The 22,993-nt window shown below is 52.4% G+C and overlaps 1 protein-coding gene across 7 annotated transcripts in view; it reads right to left on the bottom strand.

Annotated features, from left to right (window-relative positions):
• Positions 1–22,993, bottom strand: part of aars2 (alanyl-tRNA synthetase 2, mitochondrial (putative)) — a 91,070-nt gene that overhangs the window by 5,452 nt on the left and 62,625 nt on the right. For all 7 annotated transcript variants that reach the window (XM_059982570.1, XM_059982573.1, XM_059982568.1 and 4 more), the window contains 6 exons: positions 13,480–13,620; positions 12,978–13,115; positions 7,890–7,987; positions 7,027–7,135; positions 4,920–5,042; positions 4,089–4,199 (listed from right to left, as the gene is read on the bottom strand). In XM_059982570.1, coding sequence (XP_059838553.1) covers positions 4,089–4,199; positions 4,920–5,042; positions 7,027–7,135; positions 7,890–7,987; positions 12,978–13,115; positions 13,480–13,620 — 720 coding nt within the window. The remainder of the gene's footprint in view (positions 1–4,088; positions 4,200–4,919; positions 5,043–7,026; positions 7,136–7,889; positions 7,988–12,977; positions 13,116–13,479; positions 13,621–22,993) is intronic.

The following is a 22,993-nucleotide window of genomic DNA, read 5'->3' as shown; positions in this document are numbered from 1 at the left end:
GGGCGAAAATCCCCCAAACAAGAATTGACTCCTAGCTGGCTACAGAAAGCGTTTACAAGCTGTGATACTTGCCAAAGGGGGTTTGCAGGGTGCCCAAACTTTTGCTTTGGGCCCTTTTCCATTTTTGTTATTTTGAAATTGTAAAAGATTGAAATAAAAAAAGTAATCTTCTTAAAATATTAAAGAAATGTGTCATCTTTAACTGTATGCCTTTTGGAAATCAGGTCATCTTTTACTCACTAGCTAGTAACAGAAATTTTGACTAGGGGTGTCCAAACTTTTGCATGTCACTGTACATGGAGCTTAGAAAAATAGACGGCTATAGGTAAACCTAGTAATTTCTAAGGTAGGGACATGTTCGGCACAACTTTGTGGGCCAAAGGGCCTGTATTGTGCTGTAGGTTTTCTATGTTTCTGTGGCTCTTTAAAGCAACTCATGCTCGAGCCCACTAGGGGATCAGCTATTCTGTACTGGGTGTCAAGACAGTGCTCAGTCAGGACAGACTGGAGAACTCGGCCAGTGAAACGTTATGGGTGGAACTGATAAATAAGAAAGTTATGGTCACATTAATGGGGCTATATTACAGACCACTCAACAGTTCAACGGATTTAGAAAAACAAATTTGCAGAGAGATCGCAGACTGCTGTAACAAACATCAGGTTGTTTATGGTAGGTGATATTAACATTCCACATACTGACTGAGACTTCCATACTGTACAAGGACTAGATGGGATAGAGTTTGTTAGGAAAGGTTTCCTTGCTCACTACATAGAAGTCCCAATGTGAGAGCACGTGATACTTGATCTGCTATTAGGGACTGAGACAGGGTAGGTAACAGAAGTTTGCGTAGGGAGACACTTTGCATCTAGTGATCACAATGCCATTAGTTTCAAAGTAAATACGCAAAAGGATAGGTCTGGTCTGCAGGTCAAGATTCTAACTTGGAGAAAAGCCCATTTTGATGCTATCAAAAAGGATTTGGCAAGTGTGGATAGGGATAGGCAGTTTTCTGGCAAAAATATACTGGGTAAATGGGAGACCTTCAAAGGTGAATTTCTGAGAGTACAAAGCCTGTCATAGTATAAGATAAAGATAACAGGTGTAGAGAACCTTGGTTTTCAAGAGATATTGAGGCCCTGGTTAAGAAAAATAAAGGATATGTATGGCAGGTAGGAAGAGATGAAGTTCTTATGGAGGTTTGGAAATGCAAGAGAATACTTAAGAAAAAAATCAAGAGGGCTAAACAAAGGCATGGGATTGCCCTAGTAGACAAGGTGAAGGAGAATCCTAAGGAATTCTACAGATATGTTAAGAGCAAAAGGATTTCAAGGGGCAAATTTGACTGATTTTGGAGATCAGAATGGTAATCCACGTGTGGAGCCAAAACAGACAGGAGATGTTAATTTTTCTATTACATCTGTACTCAGGAGACTGACACAGAATCTATAAAAGTAAGACAAAGCTGCATCAATTTTCATGGAGCCTGAACAGATTACAGAGGAGGTGGTGTTTGCTGTCCTGAGGCAAATTAGGGTGGATAAATCACCAGGGCCTGACAAGGAGGCAAGTGCAGAAATTGCTGGGGCCTATCAAAGATATTTAAATCATCCTTAGTGATGGGTGAGGAACCAGAGGTTTGGAGGATAATGAATATTGTTCCCCTGTTCAAGAAAGGCTCTAAAAATAAACCAGGAAACTATAGGCCAGTCAGCCTGACATCGGTAGTGGGGAAGTTATTGGAAGGTATTCTAAGGGACAGGATATCTAAGTATTTGGATAGCCATGGACTGATTAAGATTAGTCAGCATGACTTTGTAAATGGTAGGTCATATCTAACCAATCTTACAGATTTTTTCTGGAAAGTGGATGAAGGCAAGGCAATGGATGTTGTCTCCATTGACTTCAGTAAGTCATTTGACAATGTCCTGCATGGGAGGTTGGTCAGGAAGGTTCAGTCACTTGACATTCAAGATCAGGTAGTAAATTAGATTAGACATTGGCTTTCTGGGAGAAGCCAGACTGTGGTAATAGACAGTTGCTTTTCTAACTGGAGGCTTGTGACTGGTGATGTGCCACAGCGATCGGTGCTGGGTCAGTTGTTGTTTGGTGCAGACTAGATAGGCCAAAATCCTGCTTCTGTGCTGTACTTTTCTATGAATCTATGAGAGAGAAGCTGGCCAAAGTTGACTGGAAAGGGTGATGGCAGCACAGCAATGGCTGGAGTCTCTGGGAGTAATTCAAAAGGCACGGGATAGATGCATCTCAAAGAAGAAGTGTTCTAAAGGCAGGGTGGCCAAAGACAACATAAAAGCCAAAGGAAATGGAGCAAAAATTAGTGGAAATTACAGGATTCGAAAGCTTTTTAAAACCAACAGGAAGCAACTAAAAATAGTTATAAAGAAGGAAAAGATGGACTGTGCCAATAATACTAAAGATGATATCAAAAGTTTCTTCAGATATATAAAGTGTAAAAGAGACGTGAAAGTAGATGACAGCTGGAAAATAATGCTGGATAGATAGCAATAGCCAGCAAAGAAATTGCAGATGAACTTAAGTATTTTGCATCAGTCTTCTCTTCAGAAAATACTAGCAGCAGTGTGGCAGAGAGCAGAAGTGAGTGTAGTTGCCATTACTAAGGAAATAGTGCTTGAGATGTTGAAAGGGCTGAAAGTAGTTAAGTCACCTGAACCAAATGAACTACACCCCAGGGTTCTGAAAGAGGTAGATGGCTGAAGAGATATTAGTAAAGATCTTTCAAGAATCAATTGATTCTGGCGTGATTCCAGAGAACTGTCATTCTACTCTTCAAAAAGGGAGAGGTAGGAAAAAGGAAATTATACGTCAGTTAGCCTGACCTGAGTGGCTGGGAAAATGTTGGGAGTCGTTTGCTAAGGATGTGTTTACGGGGTACCTGGAGGCACATGACAAAACAGGCCGTAGTCAACATGGTTTCCTTAAGGGAAACCTCTGCCTGACAAATCTGTTGGAATTCTTTGAAGAAATAACAAGCAGGACAGACAAAGGAGAATCAGTGGATGTTGTGTACTTGGATTTTCAGAAGGCCTTTGACAAGGTTGAGAGGCCCGTGGTATTACAGAAAGGATTCTAGCATGGATAGAGTACTTACTGACTGATTGCCAGGAGGCAAAGAGTGGGAATAAAGGGAGGCTTTTGCTGTTGACTGCTGGTTACTAGTGGTGTTCCACAGTAGAGTGTTTGAGCTTTGGTGATGTCCCACTTGGAGTATTGTGAGCAGGTCTGGGCCCCCTATCTAAGAAAGGATGTGCTGACATCAGGGAGGGTTCAAAGGAGATTCAGGAAAATGATCCTGGGATCAAAAGACTTATCATTTGAGGGGTGTTTGATGGCTCTGAGCCTGTACTGTCTAGAGTTCAGAAGAATGGGGTGTGGAGGGGGCTTTCATTGAAACATATCGAATATTGAAAGGCCTAGACAGGGTGGAGGTGGAGAGGATGTTTCCCTGATGGGAGAGTCTAAGACCAGAGCACACAACCTCAGGCTAGAGGGAAGTCCATTTAGAATGGAGACGAGGATTGTGGTGAAGCTGTGGAATTCATTGCTACAGGTGGATGTAGAGGCCAAGCCACTGGGTATTTTTAAGGCAAAGGCTGATGAATTCTTAATCAGTCAGGGCACGAAGGGATTCTGTTCCTCTGTCCTATGGTCTAAAAGAAGCTACAGAGGGTTGTAGACTTGGCCAGCTCCATCACAGGCACAAGACTTCGCATCATCAGGCACATCTTCAAAAGGAGGAGGCATTCATCTTTGAGGACCTTCAGCATCTCTCCACTCATTTCTACCAGCAGGGTAGGAGGCTAAAGACCCACAGTCAACAATTAAGGAATGGCTTTTTCCCTACACCATCAGATTTCTGAACAGTCCATGAACCCATACACACTACCTCATTATTCCATGAGTCATTAATTTTTATGTAGATTGTAATTTGTTCTGCCTGTGTTGTACTGCTGCCACAAAACAACAGGCTTCATGACTAACATCAGTGACAATAAACCCAATACTGGTTCTGACCCTGCTGTACCGTCGCCCCTGGCCCAAGCTCACTCACCTCTTGCTCCTCCAGCTTGCGAGTGCGGGTGTTGGCGGCTCGCTGCAGGGCACGGAGCCGGTGCTGGAGCTGCCGGCGTTCCCTCTGTGGGAGCATTGCTCCATCCACCACCTGCGGAACGGAACGCAGTCAGAGTCCGGGGGGGGGGCGGGGGCCAGAGGGAGAGTGTCTCACTGAGCGAGGTGTGATTACTGAGAGGAGCATTACTGAGGGAGAGTCACACTGTGGGAGGGGCGGTACGGAGGGAGGGTCACACTGGGAGGGGCAGTACTGAGGGAACATCACATTGTAGGTGTGCTGTAGTGAGGGAGAGTCACACTGTGGGAGGGGCGGTACGGAGGGAGGGTTGCACTGTGGGAGGGGCGGTACTGAGGGAGAGTCACACTGTGGGAGGGGCGGTACTGAGGGAGAGTCACACTGTGGGAGGGGCGGTCCGGAGGGAGGGTTGCACTGTGGGAGGGGCGGTACTGAGGGAGAGTCACACTGTGGGAGGGGCGGTACTGAGGGAGAGTCACACTGTGGGAGGGGCGGTACTGAGGGAGAGTCACACTGTGGGAGGGGCGGTACGGAGGGAGGGTCAGACTGGGAGGGGCAGTACTGAGGGAACATCACATTGTAGGTGTGCTGTAGTGAGGGAGAGTCACACTGTGGGAGGGGCGGTACGGAGGGAGAGTCACACTGTGGGAGGGGCGGTCCGGAGGGAGGGTCAGACTGGGAGGGGCAGTACTGAGGGAACATCACATTGTAGGTGTGCTGTAGTGAGGGAGAGTCACACTGTGGGAGGGGCAGTATGGAGGGAGGGTCGCACTGTGTACTGAGGAAAGTTCTCACATCAGTCAGCCGGCCGATGTCCTTGCCAAGCCTGCGGGCATCCCCCAGTGATTTGGGGATGCCTTGTGCCTGTGCCGACAGGGAGTCCACCTCCTCGAACAGGGCACTGCTCATCACTCGAGCCTGTGGGCACAAACACAAGAAGATAATCACTGGGATTCAGCAGCAAGCAACAACTTCTTTATTAACTGCATAAAGAGAGCAGTAAAAAGAACAGGAGGCTGCTCCCCTAAGCTGTCCCTGGTCACCCAGTCCAATTCCTCACTTCCCAAGATCCCCTCAATATCTCTGTCATATGTGCACGGGTCTCTGTAAGCTGATAGGACAGATATCATGGAGGCATTTAAGGGGCTCAGGTAGACACACGAATGTGCAGAGAATGGGGAATAGAGACTCTATGATAGCAGTAGGAATTAGTTCAGTCATTACCAGTTTAATTCAGTGTCTGCTGTGCTTTCCTGTTCCGCCTTCCGCACAGAGAGTCCTCATCTCAGTGCTGAATGGCCGACTCATCACCCTGAGACTGTGACTGTGGACACCTCAGCTGGGAAAATGATCACTCTGGTCCCATTCTCTCATTCCATTTAATAGGCTCAGTCCATTTAATCTCTCACGGGCAATTCTCTCACACCAGAACCCTTCTGATAAACCCTCAGTGCACCCTTGCTTGGGGAAGGAGACTCTTGCACTGTATGATGTTGTCTCAGCAGTGCCCAATGTGACTGGAGTGAGACCCCTCAACTCGTACATACACCATCAAAGGCCAACCGAATCACATCTCCAAGTAAATCAGTCCCTTGCTGTTACACAGTGTCCATATCTCTCCATTCTCTGCACATAGGCTGAATCCCAGAGCCTTGTATTCACCTCATTAATGTTTCTCTCCACATTTCCTAGCAGAGCCTTCCAGGCATCCAGCACTCTAAAAGAAAACCTTCCCTGGGTATCTCCGTTGAACCTAAACCCCCTTCATCTTAAACGCATGCCTTCTAGTTTTAGACATGTCGACCCAGACAAACAGATACGGACTGCTTTCCCTCTCCTTGCCTCAGTGCTTGCTGAACCTTGTACACCCAGGTCCTTCCGTGCAACAGAGACCCCGGAGGTGCTGCACATCTGGAGAAACACACAAAATGCTGGAGGAACTCAGCAGGGGAACAAAACATTTCGGGCCGAGACTGTTACTGCGTTCTGTGAGTGTTTCTCCCCCCAGACACCCAACACTTACCAATCACCAGCTACTTCAAACCTCTCAACCACAGTATTCCACCCATTCACTCAACCTCAGGGTGTCTGTACCTTCCACACAACCACACTGCCAACCAGCAGCAAACATGACAATGAAAGTATCTCCAGAACATCAACTGTAAATGCTGGGTGCTTAGCAGGTCTGTGCACAGGCGGAGACATTAACATGTTTCAGGACTGGGATCCTTCAGAAGTGGGAACAGGAGTAAGAGTTAGAGGCTAGGGCTAGGGGAACATCTCTGAAAGGGAGGGAATAAGTTGTAGTTGAAGTCACCCAGAGGGCATTTACAGGGAAAGAACGATGGGAGATTAAAGGCTGTGAAATGCAGAGATGAAGGACATGATGAGTGGGGCAGAGGAGGCGCAGGGAAACTGAGCTTGTGTCACTGCTGCAGCCTGGACACTCTGCAACCCTCCGGCTGAACAGAGCTCGAGGGAAGTAAGTTCCGTGTGGCTATCAGAACGGTCTGTTCTGCTTTAGGGACCCAACTTTTATTCCAGATCCCCTCTCCCCACAGGTGTTACGTTATTTTGCCAGTGTTAACTTCTCCTGTCCCAGTCTGTATGCATTCTCTATGGCCAAGGAAGTGCTCTGTGGTCTGAGAAAGTTTCCCCACTCCTAGACCTCAGCTGAACTCTGGCTGGGGAAGGAGGAGAGTGCAGACCATCATCTTTGATAGGACATAGAACACAGGCACAGACCCTGCCACCGGCATATGGCCCACATCCCTCCATTCTCTGCACGTTAATGTGCCTATCTAAGAGTCTTTAAAAACTTAACTGCACCACCACCCCTGGCAGCCCATTCCAGACACCCACCACTCTTGCCCCATATACCTGGTTTGAACTTCCCACTCACCTGCTTGGCTTCCTGCCCCGTCACAGCGATCAGTCGGCTGACTCCCTTTCCCAGCTGCCTCTCAGAGACAATAGCCAGGTCCTGAATCAGTCCCGTCCGTAACAAGTGTCTGCACAAAGGAAAGGCATTTATTAAGGACACAAAGTGCATGGCACAACCACTTCTACACTGTCCATCACACACTCCCGACGTCAGACATGGAGGGAAGCTCCCTCTGTACTGTTCCATCACACACTCCCAGGGTCAGACACAGAGTGGGGCTCCCTATATACTGTCCCATCATACACTCCTAGACTCAGACACAGAGTGGGGCTCCCTATATACTGTCTCATCACACACTCCCAGGGTCAGACACAGAGTGGGGCTCCCTATACACTGTCTCATCACACACTCCTGGGGTCAGACACAGAGTGGGGCTCCCTATACACTGTCCCATCACACACTCCTGGGGTCAGACACAGAGTGGGGCTCCCTATACACTGTCCCATCACACACTCCCAGGGTCAGGCACAGAGTGGGGCTCCTTATATACTGTCTCATCACACACTCCCAGGGTCAGGCACAGAGTGGGGCTCCCTATACACTGTCCCATCACACACTCCTGGGGTCAGACACAGAGTGGGGCTCCCTATACACTGTCCCATCACACACTCCCAGGGTCAGACACAGAGTGGGGCTCCCTATACACTGTCCCATCACACACTCCCGGGGTCAGACACGGAGGGAAGCCCCCTTTCCAATGCCGTATTACATACCCCAGGGTTAGATAGACTCTCTGTCACTCACACTCCCAGAGAGTGAAGCCCCTCTGCACTGTGCACCTATTTCCCAGGAAGGGGCGGATTACAGAGGTTAATACTTGCGTTCCACAGCAGAGCTCCACAGAGTGGGTGTTGTCTGAGGTCTGCAACTGTTCTACAGGGATTCCAATGGAGACAACTCGCACAGGGTCCGGGTAAATCTGTCACAGAAACAGAAGCCAAACCCTTCTCACAGCATACACACTGAGGGAGAGTCGCACCGTGGGAGGGACGGTACTGAGGGAGAGTCGCACCGTGGGAGGGACGGTACTGAGGGAGACTCGCACTGCGGGAGGGGCGGTACCGAGGGAGAGTCGCACTGCGGGAGGGGCGGTACTGAGGGAGAGTCGCACCGTGGGAGGGACGGTACTGAGGGAGAGTCGCACCGTGGGAGGGACGGTACTGAGGGAGAGTCGCACCGTGGGAGGGACGGTACTGAGGGAGACTCGCACTGCGGGAGGGGCGGTACCGAGGGAGAGTCACACTGCGGGAGGGGCGGTACCGAGGGAGAGGCGGTACCGAGGGAGAGTCGTACCGCGGGACGGGTGGTACCGAGGGAGACTCGCACCGCGGGAGGGGCGGTACCGAGGGAGAGTCGTACCGCGGGAGGGCGGTACCGAGGGAGAGTCGTACCGCGGGACGGGTGGTACCAAGGGAGAGTCGCACTGTGGGAGGGGCGGTACCGAGGGAGACTCGCACTGCGGGAGGGGTGGTACCGAGGGAGAGGCGGTACCGAGGGAGAGTCGTACCGCGGGACGGGTGGTACCGAGGGAGACTCGCACCGCGGGAGGGGCGGTACCGAGGGAGAGTCGTACCGCGGGAGGGGCGGTACCGAGGGAGAGTCGTACCGCGGGACGGGTGGTACCGAGGGAGAGTCGCACTGTGGGAGGGGCGGTACCGAGGGAGACTCGCACCGCGGGAGGGGCGGTACCGAGGGAGAGTCGTACCGCAGGACGGGTGGTACCGAGGGAGACTCGCACCGCGGGAGGGGCGGTACCGAGGGAGAGTCGCACCGAGGGAGGGGCGGTACTGAGGGAGAGTCGCACCGCGGGAAGGGTGGTACCGTGGGAGACTCGCACTGCGGGAGGGGCGGTACCGAGGGAGGGTCGGTACTGAGGGAGAGTCGCACTGCAGGAGGGGTGGTACCGAGGGAGAGTCGCACCGAGGGAGGGGCGGTACTGAGGGAGAGTCGCACCGCGGGAAGGGTGGTACCGTGGGAGACTCGCACTGCGGGAGGGGCGGTACCGAGGGAGGGTCGGTACTGAGGGAGAGTCGCACTGCAGGAGGGGTGGTACCGAGGGAGAGTCACACTGTGGGAGGGGTGGTACCGAGGGAGAGTAAACACTGTGGGAGGAGCGGTACCAAGGGAGAGTCACTGTGGGAGATGTGGGTACCGGTCAATGACCAGTGGTGTCCTGCAGGATCAGAGCTGGGATCTGTGTTGATAAATGACTTGGGTGAAAATGTTAGTGGACTGATTAGTACATTTCCAGCTTCAGCAACATTTGGCAGATTTGTGTAGCATACAAAGATTGCCAAAGGATTCTGGAGGTTATGGATCAGACTGGAACAAGGACAGATGAAGCTTAATCCAATCAAGTGTGGGATGTGAAACGGAAGAGGAAAATGGCAGGATCTTGAGAAGCTGTGATGCATAGAGTGATATTGGAGTGCAGGTCTGTAACTTAACACAGGCAGAAAAGATGGTGAAGCAGGCATTGAGAGCACTTGGCTCCATTGGTTGGGGCACTGAGTATGAAAGTTGACAGAGCTGCATTACATTTTGATTAACCAACATTTTGATGGTTGTGCACAGTTTGGACGCCTCTTTATAAATCATAAGATATAAGAATAGAGTTAGCTTGTTTGGCCCATCGAGTTCTCTGCTATTCCATCATGGCAAATTTATTATCTCTCTCAACCCTATTCTCTTGCCTTCACCCTGTAAGCTTTGACGCTCCCAACTAATCAAAACATATCAACATCCACTTTAAATATAGCTAAAGACTTGGCCTCCCACGAATTCCACAGATTCACTAACCTCTGGGTAAAGAAATTCACCCTCATTTCTGTCCTAAATGGACATCCCTCTACTCTGAGGCTCTGCTCTCTGCTCCTAGACCAACCCCCCCCCCCCCCCCAATAGGAAGCACCTTCTGCACCTCCACCCAATCTAGGCCAGGGGTTCCCAACTTGGGGGCCCTGGACCCCTCAATTAATGATAGGGGTCCATGGCTGGAAACCCCTGATCTAGGCCTTTCAATGAGATCCCCCTCAATTTGCTAAAGTCCAGCAAGTACAGGCCCAGAGCCATCAAATGGCCCTCATACATTAACCCTTTCAATCCTGGAATCAATCTTGTGAAGCCCCTCTGAACCCTCTCCAATGTCAACACATCTTTTCTTAGATAAGATACCCAAAGATGCTCACAATACTCCGTATGGTCTGACCAATACCTTATATCGACTCACCATTACATCCTTACTGTTATATTCCAGTCCTCTTGAAATTAATGTAATGGCCTATTTGCCTTCCTCACCACCGACACAACCTGCAAGTTAACCTTTAGGAAATCCTGCATGATGACTCCCAAGTCCCTCTGCGCTTCTGATTTTTGAATTTTCTCCTCGTTTAGAAAATAATCCACATCTTTATTCTTTTTACTAATGTACATGACCATACACTTCCCTATATTATATTCCATCTGCCACTTCTTTGCCCATTCTCCCATCTAAATCCTTTTGCAGACCCCGTTTCTTCAACACTACCTGCCCCTTCACATCTCTTTGTATCATCTGCAAACTTGGCCACAAGGCCATCAATTCTATCATCCAAATCATTGACATATTATGTGAAAAGCGGTCCGAACATTGACCCCTGCGTAACACTACTAATTACCAGCAGTCAACCAGAAAAGGCCCCCCTTTCCCCCACTCTTTGCCTCCGGCCAGTCAGCCAACCTTCTATCTTTTCTGGAACACCATGGGCTCTTATCTTGCTAAGTAGCCTCTTGTGAAGCACCTTGTCAATGGCCTTCTGAAAATCCAAGTACACCACATCCACTGACTCTGCTTTGTCTATCCTGTCTGCTATTTCTTTAAAGAATTCCAACAGATCTGTCAGGTAAGATTTCCCCTTAAGGAAACCTTGCTGACTTTGGCATATTTTGTAATGTGTCTCCAAAACCTCATTCTTAATAATAGACTACAATATCTTTCCAACTAGTGAGATCAGGCAAACCGACCTACAATTTCCTTTCTTCTGCCTCTCTCCCTTCTTGAAGAGTGGAGTGACATTTGCAGTTTTCCAGTCCTCTGGAACCATTTCAGAATCTAGTGATTCTTGAAGGATCGTTACTAATGCCTCCACAATCTCTTTCAGAACCCCAGGGTGACTTGTGTACCTTCAGAACTTTGAGCTTCTGAAGAACCTTCTCTTTAATAAAAGCAACAATGTTCTTTTCTGCTTCCTGACACACTTGAGTATCTGGCATTCTGCAAAATATCTCAAGATCGTTTTCTTTGGCCCCATTCCTACCCCTCTAGTGTCATTTTCTAGAAGTCCAATATTCATTCTAGCTTCTCTTTTACTCTTTATATATCTGAAAAAAAAACTTTTGGTATCCTCTTTTGTATTATTGGCTACCTTAACTTCATATTTCATCTTTTCTCTCCCAATGGCTTTTTAGTTGCCTTCTTTTGGATTTTAAAAGCTTCCCAATCCTCGAATTTCTCACTAATTTTTGCTCTAACATATGCCCTCTCTTTTGCTTCAGACCCTGGCTTTGACTTCCCATCAGCCACAGTCATGTCATCCTCCCTTTAGAATACTACATCTTTAGGATAAATCTACCCTGGGCATTCCAAATTGCTCCCAGAAATTCCAGCTATTGTCCCTGTTAGTGTCCACTTCCAACCAGTTTTGGCCCGCTCCTCTCTCACACCTCTGTAATTCACTTTACTCCACTGGAGTACCGATACATCTGACTTCATCTTCTCCCTTTCAGACTGCCGTGTGAATTCTATCATATTACCATCACTGCCTCCTAGAGGTTTCTTTACCTTAAGCTCCCTAATCAAATGATGTTCATTACACAACACCCTATCTAGAAATGGCTTTCCCTAAGTGCCTCAGCCACAAGCTGCTCTAAAAAACCTCATAGGCATTCTACAAATTTCATCCCTTGGGATCCAGCAGCAACATGATTTTCCAAATCTACCTGACTATCATAACATTGCCCTTTTCACAAGCCAGCTGCAACTTTGGGGTGACTACCTCCATGTAGCTCCTAGCAATCCGCACCTCCTCATTCTCCTCTATGAGCTGAAGGTCATCGGGCTGCAACTCAAGCTCCAGTTCCTTAACACAGTCCTTAAGAAGCTGCAGTTCAATGCACTTCATACAGATGAGGTTATGAGGTCCCGTAGTTCCAATGTCTCACACAATGAACATACCACTAACTCTGGACCCATTCTCACTGCATTAGCTATGTACAAATAGACAAAGAAAGAGAAAAAACTTACAGCATCCAGCTGTTCTCGCCCACACCAGATGAGCCAAAGCCTGACCACTCACACCTTGCTTCCTTGCCGCATTCCTAAGAGATCGTTATGATTGAAACCCGGAATCACGGAAAGGAAGGATTTGGAGAGGCACAGAAGAGGTTAATAGGGTTGCCGCCTGAATTAGTGAATATTAGCTACAAGGAAAAGTTGGACAAGCTTGGGTAGTTTTCTGCAGTGTTGGATGCCGAGTGGAGACCAGATAGAAGGTTGTAAAATCGTGAGAAGCCACAGATAGCGTAGAGCCTTTTCCCCTAGTGTGGAAATGTCAAATAGCGGAGGGCACAGGTTTACGGGAAACAAACCTGTTTGCTGTAAAATTATGAGGCAAGTATTTTTATACAGAGAGTGAAATAACCAGTTACCGGGGAGGTGGAGCAAGCAGACAATGATAATGACATTTTGGATGTATTGAGACAGGAGGCAAGCTGGTGGGGGATGCAAGGAAACAGACATTGTGCAGTTGGATGTAGGATTAGTCATGTTCAGTACAGACACCAAGGACTGCAGTGCGCTGTATTGTTCTACATTTTCCCGTTCTCCTCCCAGTCGCAGAGGGACAGTGATGACGGAGCAGGTTCAGACTCACCTCATCAATGGTACGCAGCCCCTGGATGCCCAGGGCCCGGCTCAAAGGCAGTTTGGCAGTGAAGACTTCCTCATCCCTCTGGATCAGCTCCTGCAACATGGCCTCCAGCTCCCCCAGCTGGGAGTCCGTGATTGGTCTCTGGGGAGAGGCACAGAAAGGGTTAAAACTGGCCCAGGGGTCGGAGAGTACAATTCCAGGGACAGCGATGGTCAGTTGTCAGGATGGAATGGGATGGAATGAGTAGGGATTACGGTGGGGGTGATCTGGACAGGTGGATGTTACTGAGGGTACGGCTGCCGGAGGAGGGAATGGCTGCTGACAGGAGTGGGGGATTGGTCACCAGGTAGTACGGTTGCTTGGGCAGGATCAAGTTGCACAGGAGGGGCAAAAGGGGCAACTGGTTGCCAGGAGTGGAGGTGAGACTGGAATGGGAAATGGTTGCTAGAAGAAGGCAGGTCCTGGAGGAGACCAAGTGAATCTCCCGGAACTGGCAGGGACCTACCTTGACACTGATGTCGAGCCTCAGCCTATCGGCGGTGATGTGTGAACCTCGCTGCTCAGTCTGTGCTCCCAGTACCCGGTGCAGGGCCGCGTTCAACAAGTGGGTGGCTGTGTGCTTCACCATGCAGCCAACACGCTGGGCCTGGGGACGGGTCACAACACAGAGACGTAGGTCACAATGCAGACCATCACCTGCAGACCCAGGTCACAACACAGTCCTTTACAAGAGACCGTCTCACAACACAGAACGTCACACGCAGACCATCATACATAGACCCAGGTCACAACACAGACTGTCACACGCAGACCATCATCCATAGACCCAGGTCACAACACAGACTGTCACATGCAGACCAGTGTCACAATGGTCATGAGAAGCTAAAATCAGAGATTTCAGTATAACAGTGGAGTAAAGGGGATTACAGAGGCATGAGAGAGGAGCTGGCCAAAGTTGATTGGAAGGGGACACTGGCAGGGATGATGGCAGGACAGCAAAGGCTGGAGTTTCTGAGAGCAATTTGGAAGGTGCAATATAGATACATCTCAAAGAACAAAAGTATTCTTGAGGGAGAATGAGGCAACTGTGGCCGATGAGGGAATTCAAGGACAACATAAGAGCAAAAGAGAGGGCATATAATAGAGCAAAGATTAGTGGGAAGGTAAAGGATTGCAAAGCTTTAAAAGCCAACAGAAGGTAACTAAAAACAGCATAAGGAGAGAAAAGATGAAATATGAAAGGCAAGCGAGTCAATAATATCAAAGCGGATTTCAAAAGGTTTTTCGGATATATCTGGTGTCTGAAGGCTTGAGAACCCTGTAGAATTTTCTCTATTTCTGCACAAATATGACAGATGCAAGTCCTAAAACTAGATAAAGAGAACCCAATTAAAGAAATAACACAAAACATTACACCTGTTCATTTATTTATTGAGAAAAATGATCTAATATTATACATATTTGTTGGAAAAGTATGTGAAACTCTGGGGAAATGCCCTCTACAAAAGCCATTTGGAGTCAGGCGTTCCAATCAATGAGATGAGATTGGAGGTGTGGGTTGTGGAGGTGCCCTGTTCTATAAAAACGCACACAAAGTCAGGTTGCTAACAGGGCACCTCCACAACCCAGGTTCACACCAGTTACTGAATGCAAAGGTTCACATACTTTTTCCAACAAATTCATGTAGTATTGGATAATTTTCCTCAATAAATAAATGAACAAGTACAATGCTTTTTTTGTTATTTATTTAATTGGGTACTCTTTATCTAGTTTTAGAATTTACATTAAGATATGATCACATTTCAAGTCATATTTATCCAGAAATAGAGAAAATTTTACAGGGCTCACGAACTTTCCAGCACCACTGTAAGTCCCTGGACCAGATGGACTGCATCCCAGGGTTCTGAAAGAGGTGGCTGAAGAGATTGGGGAAGCTTTACTGATGATCTTTCAATAATTGTGGAATGGTTCTGGAGGGCTGGAAAACTGCACGTCACTCAACTCTTCGCGAGGGCAGGGAGGCAGAAGAAAGGAAATTATAGACCAGTTAGCCTGACTTCAGTGGTTGGCAAGATGGTAGAGCCATCCTCATTAAGGATGGGGTCTCAGGGTACCTGGAGGCACTTGACAAAATAGGCCAAAGTCAGCATGGCTTCCTTACGGGGAAATCTTGTCTGACAAATCCGTTGGAATCCTTTGAGGAAATAACAGGCGGGATAGACAAAGGAGAGTCAGTGGATGATATCTGTTTGGATTTTCCGAAGGCGTTTGACAAGGCGCTGCTCATGGTATTACAGGTAAGATACTATCATGGATAGAAGACTGGAGACTGGCAGGAGGCAAAGAGTGAGAATAAAGGGGGCCTTTACTGGTTAGCTGCCAGTGACTAGTGGTGTGCCACAGGTGTTGGTACTGCTTCTTTTCATGTTATACATCAATGATTTGGATAAAGGAATTGATGGCTTTGTGACCAAGTTTGCGGACGGTAGGTGGAGGGGCATTTGTGGTGAGGAAGCAGGATGTGTGCAGAAGGACTTGGACAGATTGCAAGAATGGGCAAAGAAGTGGCAGATGGATTACAGTGTGGGGTTTGTATGGTCATGCACATTGGTAAAAGCAATAAAGGCAGAGACCATCTTCTAAACGGGGAGAAAATTCAAAATTCAGAGGTGCAATGGGACTTGGGAGTCATCATGCAGGATATCCTAAAGGCTAACTCGTAGGTCGAGTCAGTGGTGAGGAAAGCAAATGCAGTGATCGCATTCATTTACAGAGGTCTAAAATATAACTGCAAGGATGTAATGCTCAGGCTTTAGAAGACATTGGTGAGAGCACACTTGGAGTTCTGTGAGCAGGTTTTGGCCCTTTCTCTAAGAAAAGATGTGCAGACGGTGGAGAAGATCCAGAGGAGGTTCATGAGAATGATCCTGGGAATGAAACAGTTAATGTGTGAGCAGCTCTTGATGGCTCTGGGCCTGTACTCATTGGAATTCAGAAGAATGAGGGGAGACCTCATTGAAACCTATCGAATATTGAAAGGCCTGGATAGAATGGACTTGGAGAGGATATTTCCTACAGTGGGAAAGTCCAGACTGGAGGGCACAGCCTAATTATTGAGGGCCGTCCATTTTAAACGGAGATGAGCAAGAACATTTTTAGCCAGAGAGTGATGAATTTGGGGAATTCATTGTTATGGAGTCACGGAGGCTGACACGTCTATTACAAACAGGAGAAAATCTGCTGATGCTGGAAATCCAAAGCAACACACACAAAATATCGGAGGAACTCAGCAGGCCAGGTAGCACCAATGGGAAAGTGTACAGTTGATGTTTCAGTCTGAGACCTTTCATCAAGACTGGATTAAAAATGAGGATGCTCCTCATCTTTTTTCTCCAGTCCTGATAAAGAGATTTGGCTTGAAATGTCCACTGTCTACCCTTTCCCATGTCTGGCCTGCTGAGCTCCTCCAGTATTTTATGGATGTTGCGTGGAGGTTGACAGGTTCTTGATTAGTCAGGGCGTCAAAGGTTATGGGGTGAAAGCAGGAGAATAGGGTTGAGAGGGGTAATAGATCAGCCATGATGGAATAATGGAGCAGACTCGATGGGCCAAGCGACCTAATTCTGCTCCTGTGTCTTATGGTCCTCTGGTCTTACTCCATACTGTCTTGGCTCACACACTGACCGTCCCACACTGACAGTCCCACATTGACACACACTGACCGTCACCGCACTGACACACACCGACCGTCACCGCACTGACACACACCGACCGTCACCGCACTGACACACACTGACCGTCACCACACTGACACACACCGACCGTCACCGCACTGACACACACCGACCGTCACCACACCGACCGTCACCGCACTGACACACACTGACCGTCACCGCACTGACCGTCCCACACTGTCACACACCGACCGTCACCGCACTGACACACACCGACCGTCACCACACCGACCGTCACCACACTGACACACACTGACCGTCACCGCACTGACACACACCGACCGTCACCGCACTGACACACACCGACCGTCACCACACTGACACACACCGACCGTCACCGCACTGACACACACCGACCGTCACCGCACTGACCGTCACCGCACTGACCGTCACCACACTGACACACACCGACCGTCACCGCACTGACACACACCGACCGTCACCACCGTCACCGCACTGACACACACCGACCGTCACCGCACTGACACACACCGACCGTCACCACACCGACCGTCACCGCACTGACACACACTGACCGTCACCGCACTGACACACACCGACCGTCACCGCACTGACACACACCGACCGTCACCACACTGACACACACCGACCGTCACCGCACTGACACACACTGACCGTCACCGCACTGACACACACCGACCGTCACCGCACTGACACACACTGACCGTCACCGCACTGACACACACTGACCGTCACCGCACTGACCGTCCCACACTGTCACACACCGACCGTCACCGCACTGACACACACCGACCGTCACCGCACTGACACACACCGACCGTCACCACACCGACCGTCACCGCACTGACACACACTGACCGTCACCGCACTGACCGTCCCACACTGTCACACACCGACCGTCACCGCACTGACACACACCGACCGTCACCACACCGACCGTCACCGCACTGACACACACTGACCGTCACCGCACTGACACACACCGACCGTCACCACACTGACACACACCGACCGTCACCGCACCGACACACACCGACCGTCACCGCACTGACACACACCGACCGTCACCACACCGACCGTCACCGCACTGACACACACTGACCGTCACCGCACTGACCGTCCCACACTGTCACACACCGACCGTCACCACACTGACCGTCACCACACTGACACACACTGACCGTCACCACACTGACACACACCGACCGTCACCGCACTGACACACACCGACCGTCACCACACCGACCGTCACCGCACTGACACACACTGACCGTCACCGCACTGACCGTCCCACACTGTCACACACCGACCGTCACCACACTGACCGTCACCACACTGACACACACCGACCGTCACCACACTGACACACACTGACCGTCACCGCACTGACACACACCGACCGTCACCGCACTGACACACACTGACCGTCACCACACCGACCGTCACCGCACTGACACACACCAACCGTCACCACACTGACCGTCCCACACTGTCACCGCACTGACACACACTGACCGTCACCACCGTCACCGCACTGACAAACACCGTCACTGCACTGACACACACCGACCGTCACCGCACTGACAAACACCGTCACCGCACTGACACACACTGACCGTCACCACACTGACCGTCACCACACTGACACACACCGACCGTCACCGCACTGACACACACCGACCGTCACCGCACTGACACACACCGACCGTCACCACACTGACACACACCGACCGTCACCACACTGACCGTCACCACACTGACACACACCGACCGTCACCGCACTGACCGTCACCACACTGACCGTCACCGCACTGACACACACCGACCGTCACCGCACTGACACACACCGACCGTCACCGCACTGACCGTCACCACACTGACCGTCACCACACTGACACACACCGACCGCCACCGCACTGACACACACCGACCGTCACCGCACTGACACACACCGACCGTCACCACACTGACCGTCACCACACTGACACACACCGACCGTCACCACACCGACCGTCACCGCACTGACACACACTGACCGTCACCACACTGACCGTCACCACACTGACACACACCGACCGTCACCGCACTGACACACACCGACCGTCACCACACTGACCGTCACCGCACTGACACACACTGACCGTCACCACACTGACCGTCACCACACTGACACACACCGACCGTCACCGCACTGACACACACCGACCGTCACCGCACTGACACACACTGACCGTCCCACACTGACACACACTGACCGTCACCGCACTGACACACACCGACCGTCACCGCACTGACACACACCGACCGTCACCACACTGACACACACTGACCGTCACCACACTGACCGTCACCGCACTGACACACACTGACCGTCACCACACCGACCGTCACCACACTGACACACACCGACCGTCTCACACTGACACACACTGACCGTCACCGCACTGACACACACCGACCGTCACCACACTGACCGTCACCGCACTGACACACACCGACCGTCACCGCACTGACACACACTGACCGTCACCGCACTGACACATACCGACCGTCACCGCACTGACCGTCACCGCACTGACACACACCGACCGTCACCGCACTGACACACACCGACCGTCACCGCACTGACACACACCCCCCCCCCCCCCCCCCCCCCCCCCCCCCCCCCCCCCCCCCCCCCCCCCCCCCCCCCCCCCCCCCCCCCCCCCCCCCCCCCCCCCCCCCCCCCCCCCCCCCCCCCCCCCCCCCCCCCCCCCCCCCCCCCCCCCCCCCCCCCCCCCCCCCCCCCCCCCCCCCCCCCCCCCCCCCCCCCCCCCCCCCCCCCCCCCCCCCCCCCCCCCCCCCCCCCCCCCCCCCCCCCCCCCCCCCCCCCCCCCCCCCCCCCCCCCCCCCGACCGTCACCGCACTGACACACACCGACCGTCACCGCACTGACACACACCGACCGTCACCGCACTGACACACACCGACCGTCACCGCACCGACCGTCACCACACTGACCGTCCCACACTGACACACACTGACCGTCACCGCACTGACACACACCGACCGTCACCGCACTGACACACACCGACCGTCACCGCACTGACACACACCGACCGTCACCGCACTGACACACACCGACCGTCACCGCACTGACACACACCGACCGTCACCGCACTGACACACACCGACCGTCACCGCACTGACACACACCGACCGTCACCGCACTGACACACACCGACCGTCACCGCACTGACACACACCGACCGTCACCGCACTGACACACACCGACCGTCACCGCACTGACACACACCGACCGTCACCGCACTGACACACACCGACCGTCACCGCACTGACACACACCGACCGTCACCACACTGACACACACCGACCGTCACCACACTGACACACACCGACCGTCACCACACTGACCGTCACCGCACTGACACACACCGACCGTCACCACACTGACCGTCCCACACCGACCGTCACCACACTGACACACACCGACCGTCACCGCACTGACACACACCGACCGTCACCGCACTGACACACACCGACCGTCACCGCACTGACACACACCGACCGTCACCACACTGACCGTCCCACACTGACCGTCACCGCACTGACACACACTGACCGTCACCGCACTGACACACACCGACCGTCACCGCACTGACCGTCACCACACTGACCGTCACCGCACTGACACACACCGACCGTCACCGCACTGACACACACCGACCGTCACCGCACTGACCGTCACCACACTGACCGTCACCGCACTGACACACACCGACCGTCACCGCACTGACACACACCGACCGTCACCGCACTGACACACACCGACCGTCACCGCACTGACCGTCACCACACTGACACACACCGACCGTCACCGCACTGACACACACCGACCGTCACCGCACTGACCGTCACCGCACTGACAAACACCGACCGTCACCACACTGACACACACCGACCGTCACCACACTGACACACACCGACCGTCACCACACTGACACACACCGACCGTCACCACACTGACACACACCGACCGTCACCGCACTGACCGTCACCACACTGACCGTCACCGCACTGACACACACCGACCGTCACCGCACTGACACACACCGACCGTCACCACACTGACACACACCGACCGTCACCGCACTGACCGTCACCACACTGACCGTCACCGCACTGACACACACCGACCGTCACCGCACTGACACACACCGACCGTCACTGCACTGACACACACCGACCGTCACTGCACTGACACACACCGACCGTCACCGCACTGACACACACCGACCGTCACCGCACTGACACACACCGACCGTCACCGCACTGACACACACCGACCGTCACCGCACTGACCGTCACCACACTGACACACACTGACCGTCACCACACTGACACACACCGACCGTCACCGCACTGACCGTCACCACACCGACCGTCACCACACTGACCGTCACCGCACTGACACACACCGACCGTCACCGCACTGACACACACCGACCGTCACCGCACTGACACACACCGACCGTCACCGCACTGACACACACCGCCCGTCACCACACTGACACACACCGACCGGCACCGCACTGACCGTCACCACACTGACACACACCGACCGTCACCACACTGACCGTCACCACACTGACCGTCCCACACTGACCGTCACCACACTGACCGTCACCACACTGACACACACCGACCGTCACCGCACTGACACACACCGACCGTCACCGCACTGACCGTCACCACACTGACCGTCACCGCACTGACACACACCGACCGTCACCGCACTGACACACACCGACCGTCACCACACTGACACACACTGACCGACCGTCACCGCACTGACCGTCACCACACTGACACACACCGCCCGTCACCACTCTGACCGTCACCACACTGACACACACCGACCGCCACCGCACTGACACACACCGACCGCCACCGCACTGACACACACCGACCGTCACCACACTGACACACACCGCCCGTCACCACTCTGACCGTCACCACACTGACACACACCGACCGTCACCACACTGACACACACCGACCGGCACCGCACTGACCGTCACCACACTGACACACACCGACCGTCACCACACTGACCGTCACCACACTGACCGTCCCACACTGACCGTCACCACACTGACCGTCACCACACTGACACACACCGACCGTCACCGCACTGACACACACCGACCGTCACCGCACTGACCGTCACCACACTGACCGTCACCGCACTGACACACACCGACCGTCACCGCACTGACACACACCGACCGTCACCACACTGACACACACTGACCGACCGTCACCCGCACTGACCGTCACCACACTGACACACACCGCCCGTCACCACTCTGACCGTCACCACACTGACACACACCGACCGCCACCGCACTGACACACACCGACCGTCACCGCACTGACACACACCGACCGTCACCACACTGACCATCACCACACTGACACACACCGACCGTCACCACACCGACCGTCACCGCACTGACACACACTGACCGTCACCACACTGACCGTCACCACACTGACACACACCGACCGTCACCGCACTGACACACACCGACCGTCACCACACTGACCGTCACCGCACTGACACACACTGACCGTCACCACACTGACCGTCACCACACTGACACACACCGACCGTCACCGCACTGACACACACCGACCGTCACCGCACTGACACACACTGACCGTCCCACACTGACACACACTGACCGTCACCGCACTGACACACACCGACCGTCACCGCACTGACACACACCGACCGTCACCACACTGACACACACTGACCGTCACCACACTGACCGTCACCGCACTGACACACACTGACCGTCACCACACCGACCGTCACCACACTGACACACACCGACCGTCTCACACTGACACACACTGACCGTCACCGCACTGACACACACCGACCGTCACCACACTGACACACACTGACCGTCACCGCACTGACACACACTGACACACACTGACCGTCACCACACTGACACACACCGACCGTCACCGCACTGACCGTCACCACACTGACACACACCGACCGTCACCGCACTGACACACACCGACCGTCACCACACTGACACACACTGACCGTCACCACACTGACACACACTGACTGTCACCGCACTGACACACACCGACCGTCACCGCACTGACACACACTGACCGTCACCGCACTGACACATACCGACCGTCACCGCACTGACCGTCACCGACCGTCACCCGCACTGACACACACCGACCGTCACCGCACTGACACACACCGAC

Source organism: Hypanus sabinus, chromosome 10 (genome assembly GCF_030144855.1).
Source record: "Hypanus sabinus isolate sHypSab1 chromosome 10, sHypSab1.hap1, whole genome shotgun sequence".
Taxonomy (NCBI): Eukaryota; Metazoa; Chordata; class Chondrichthyes; order Myliobatiformes; family Dasyatidae; genus Hypanus; species Hypanus sabinus.
This window is presented reverse-complemented; position numbering and strand designations above follow the sequence as displayed.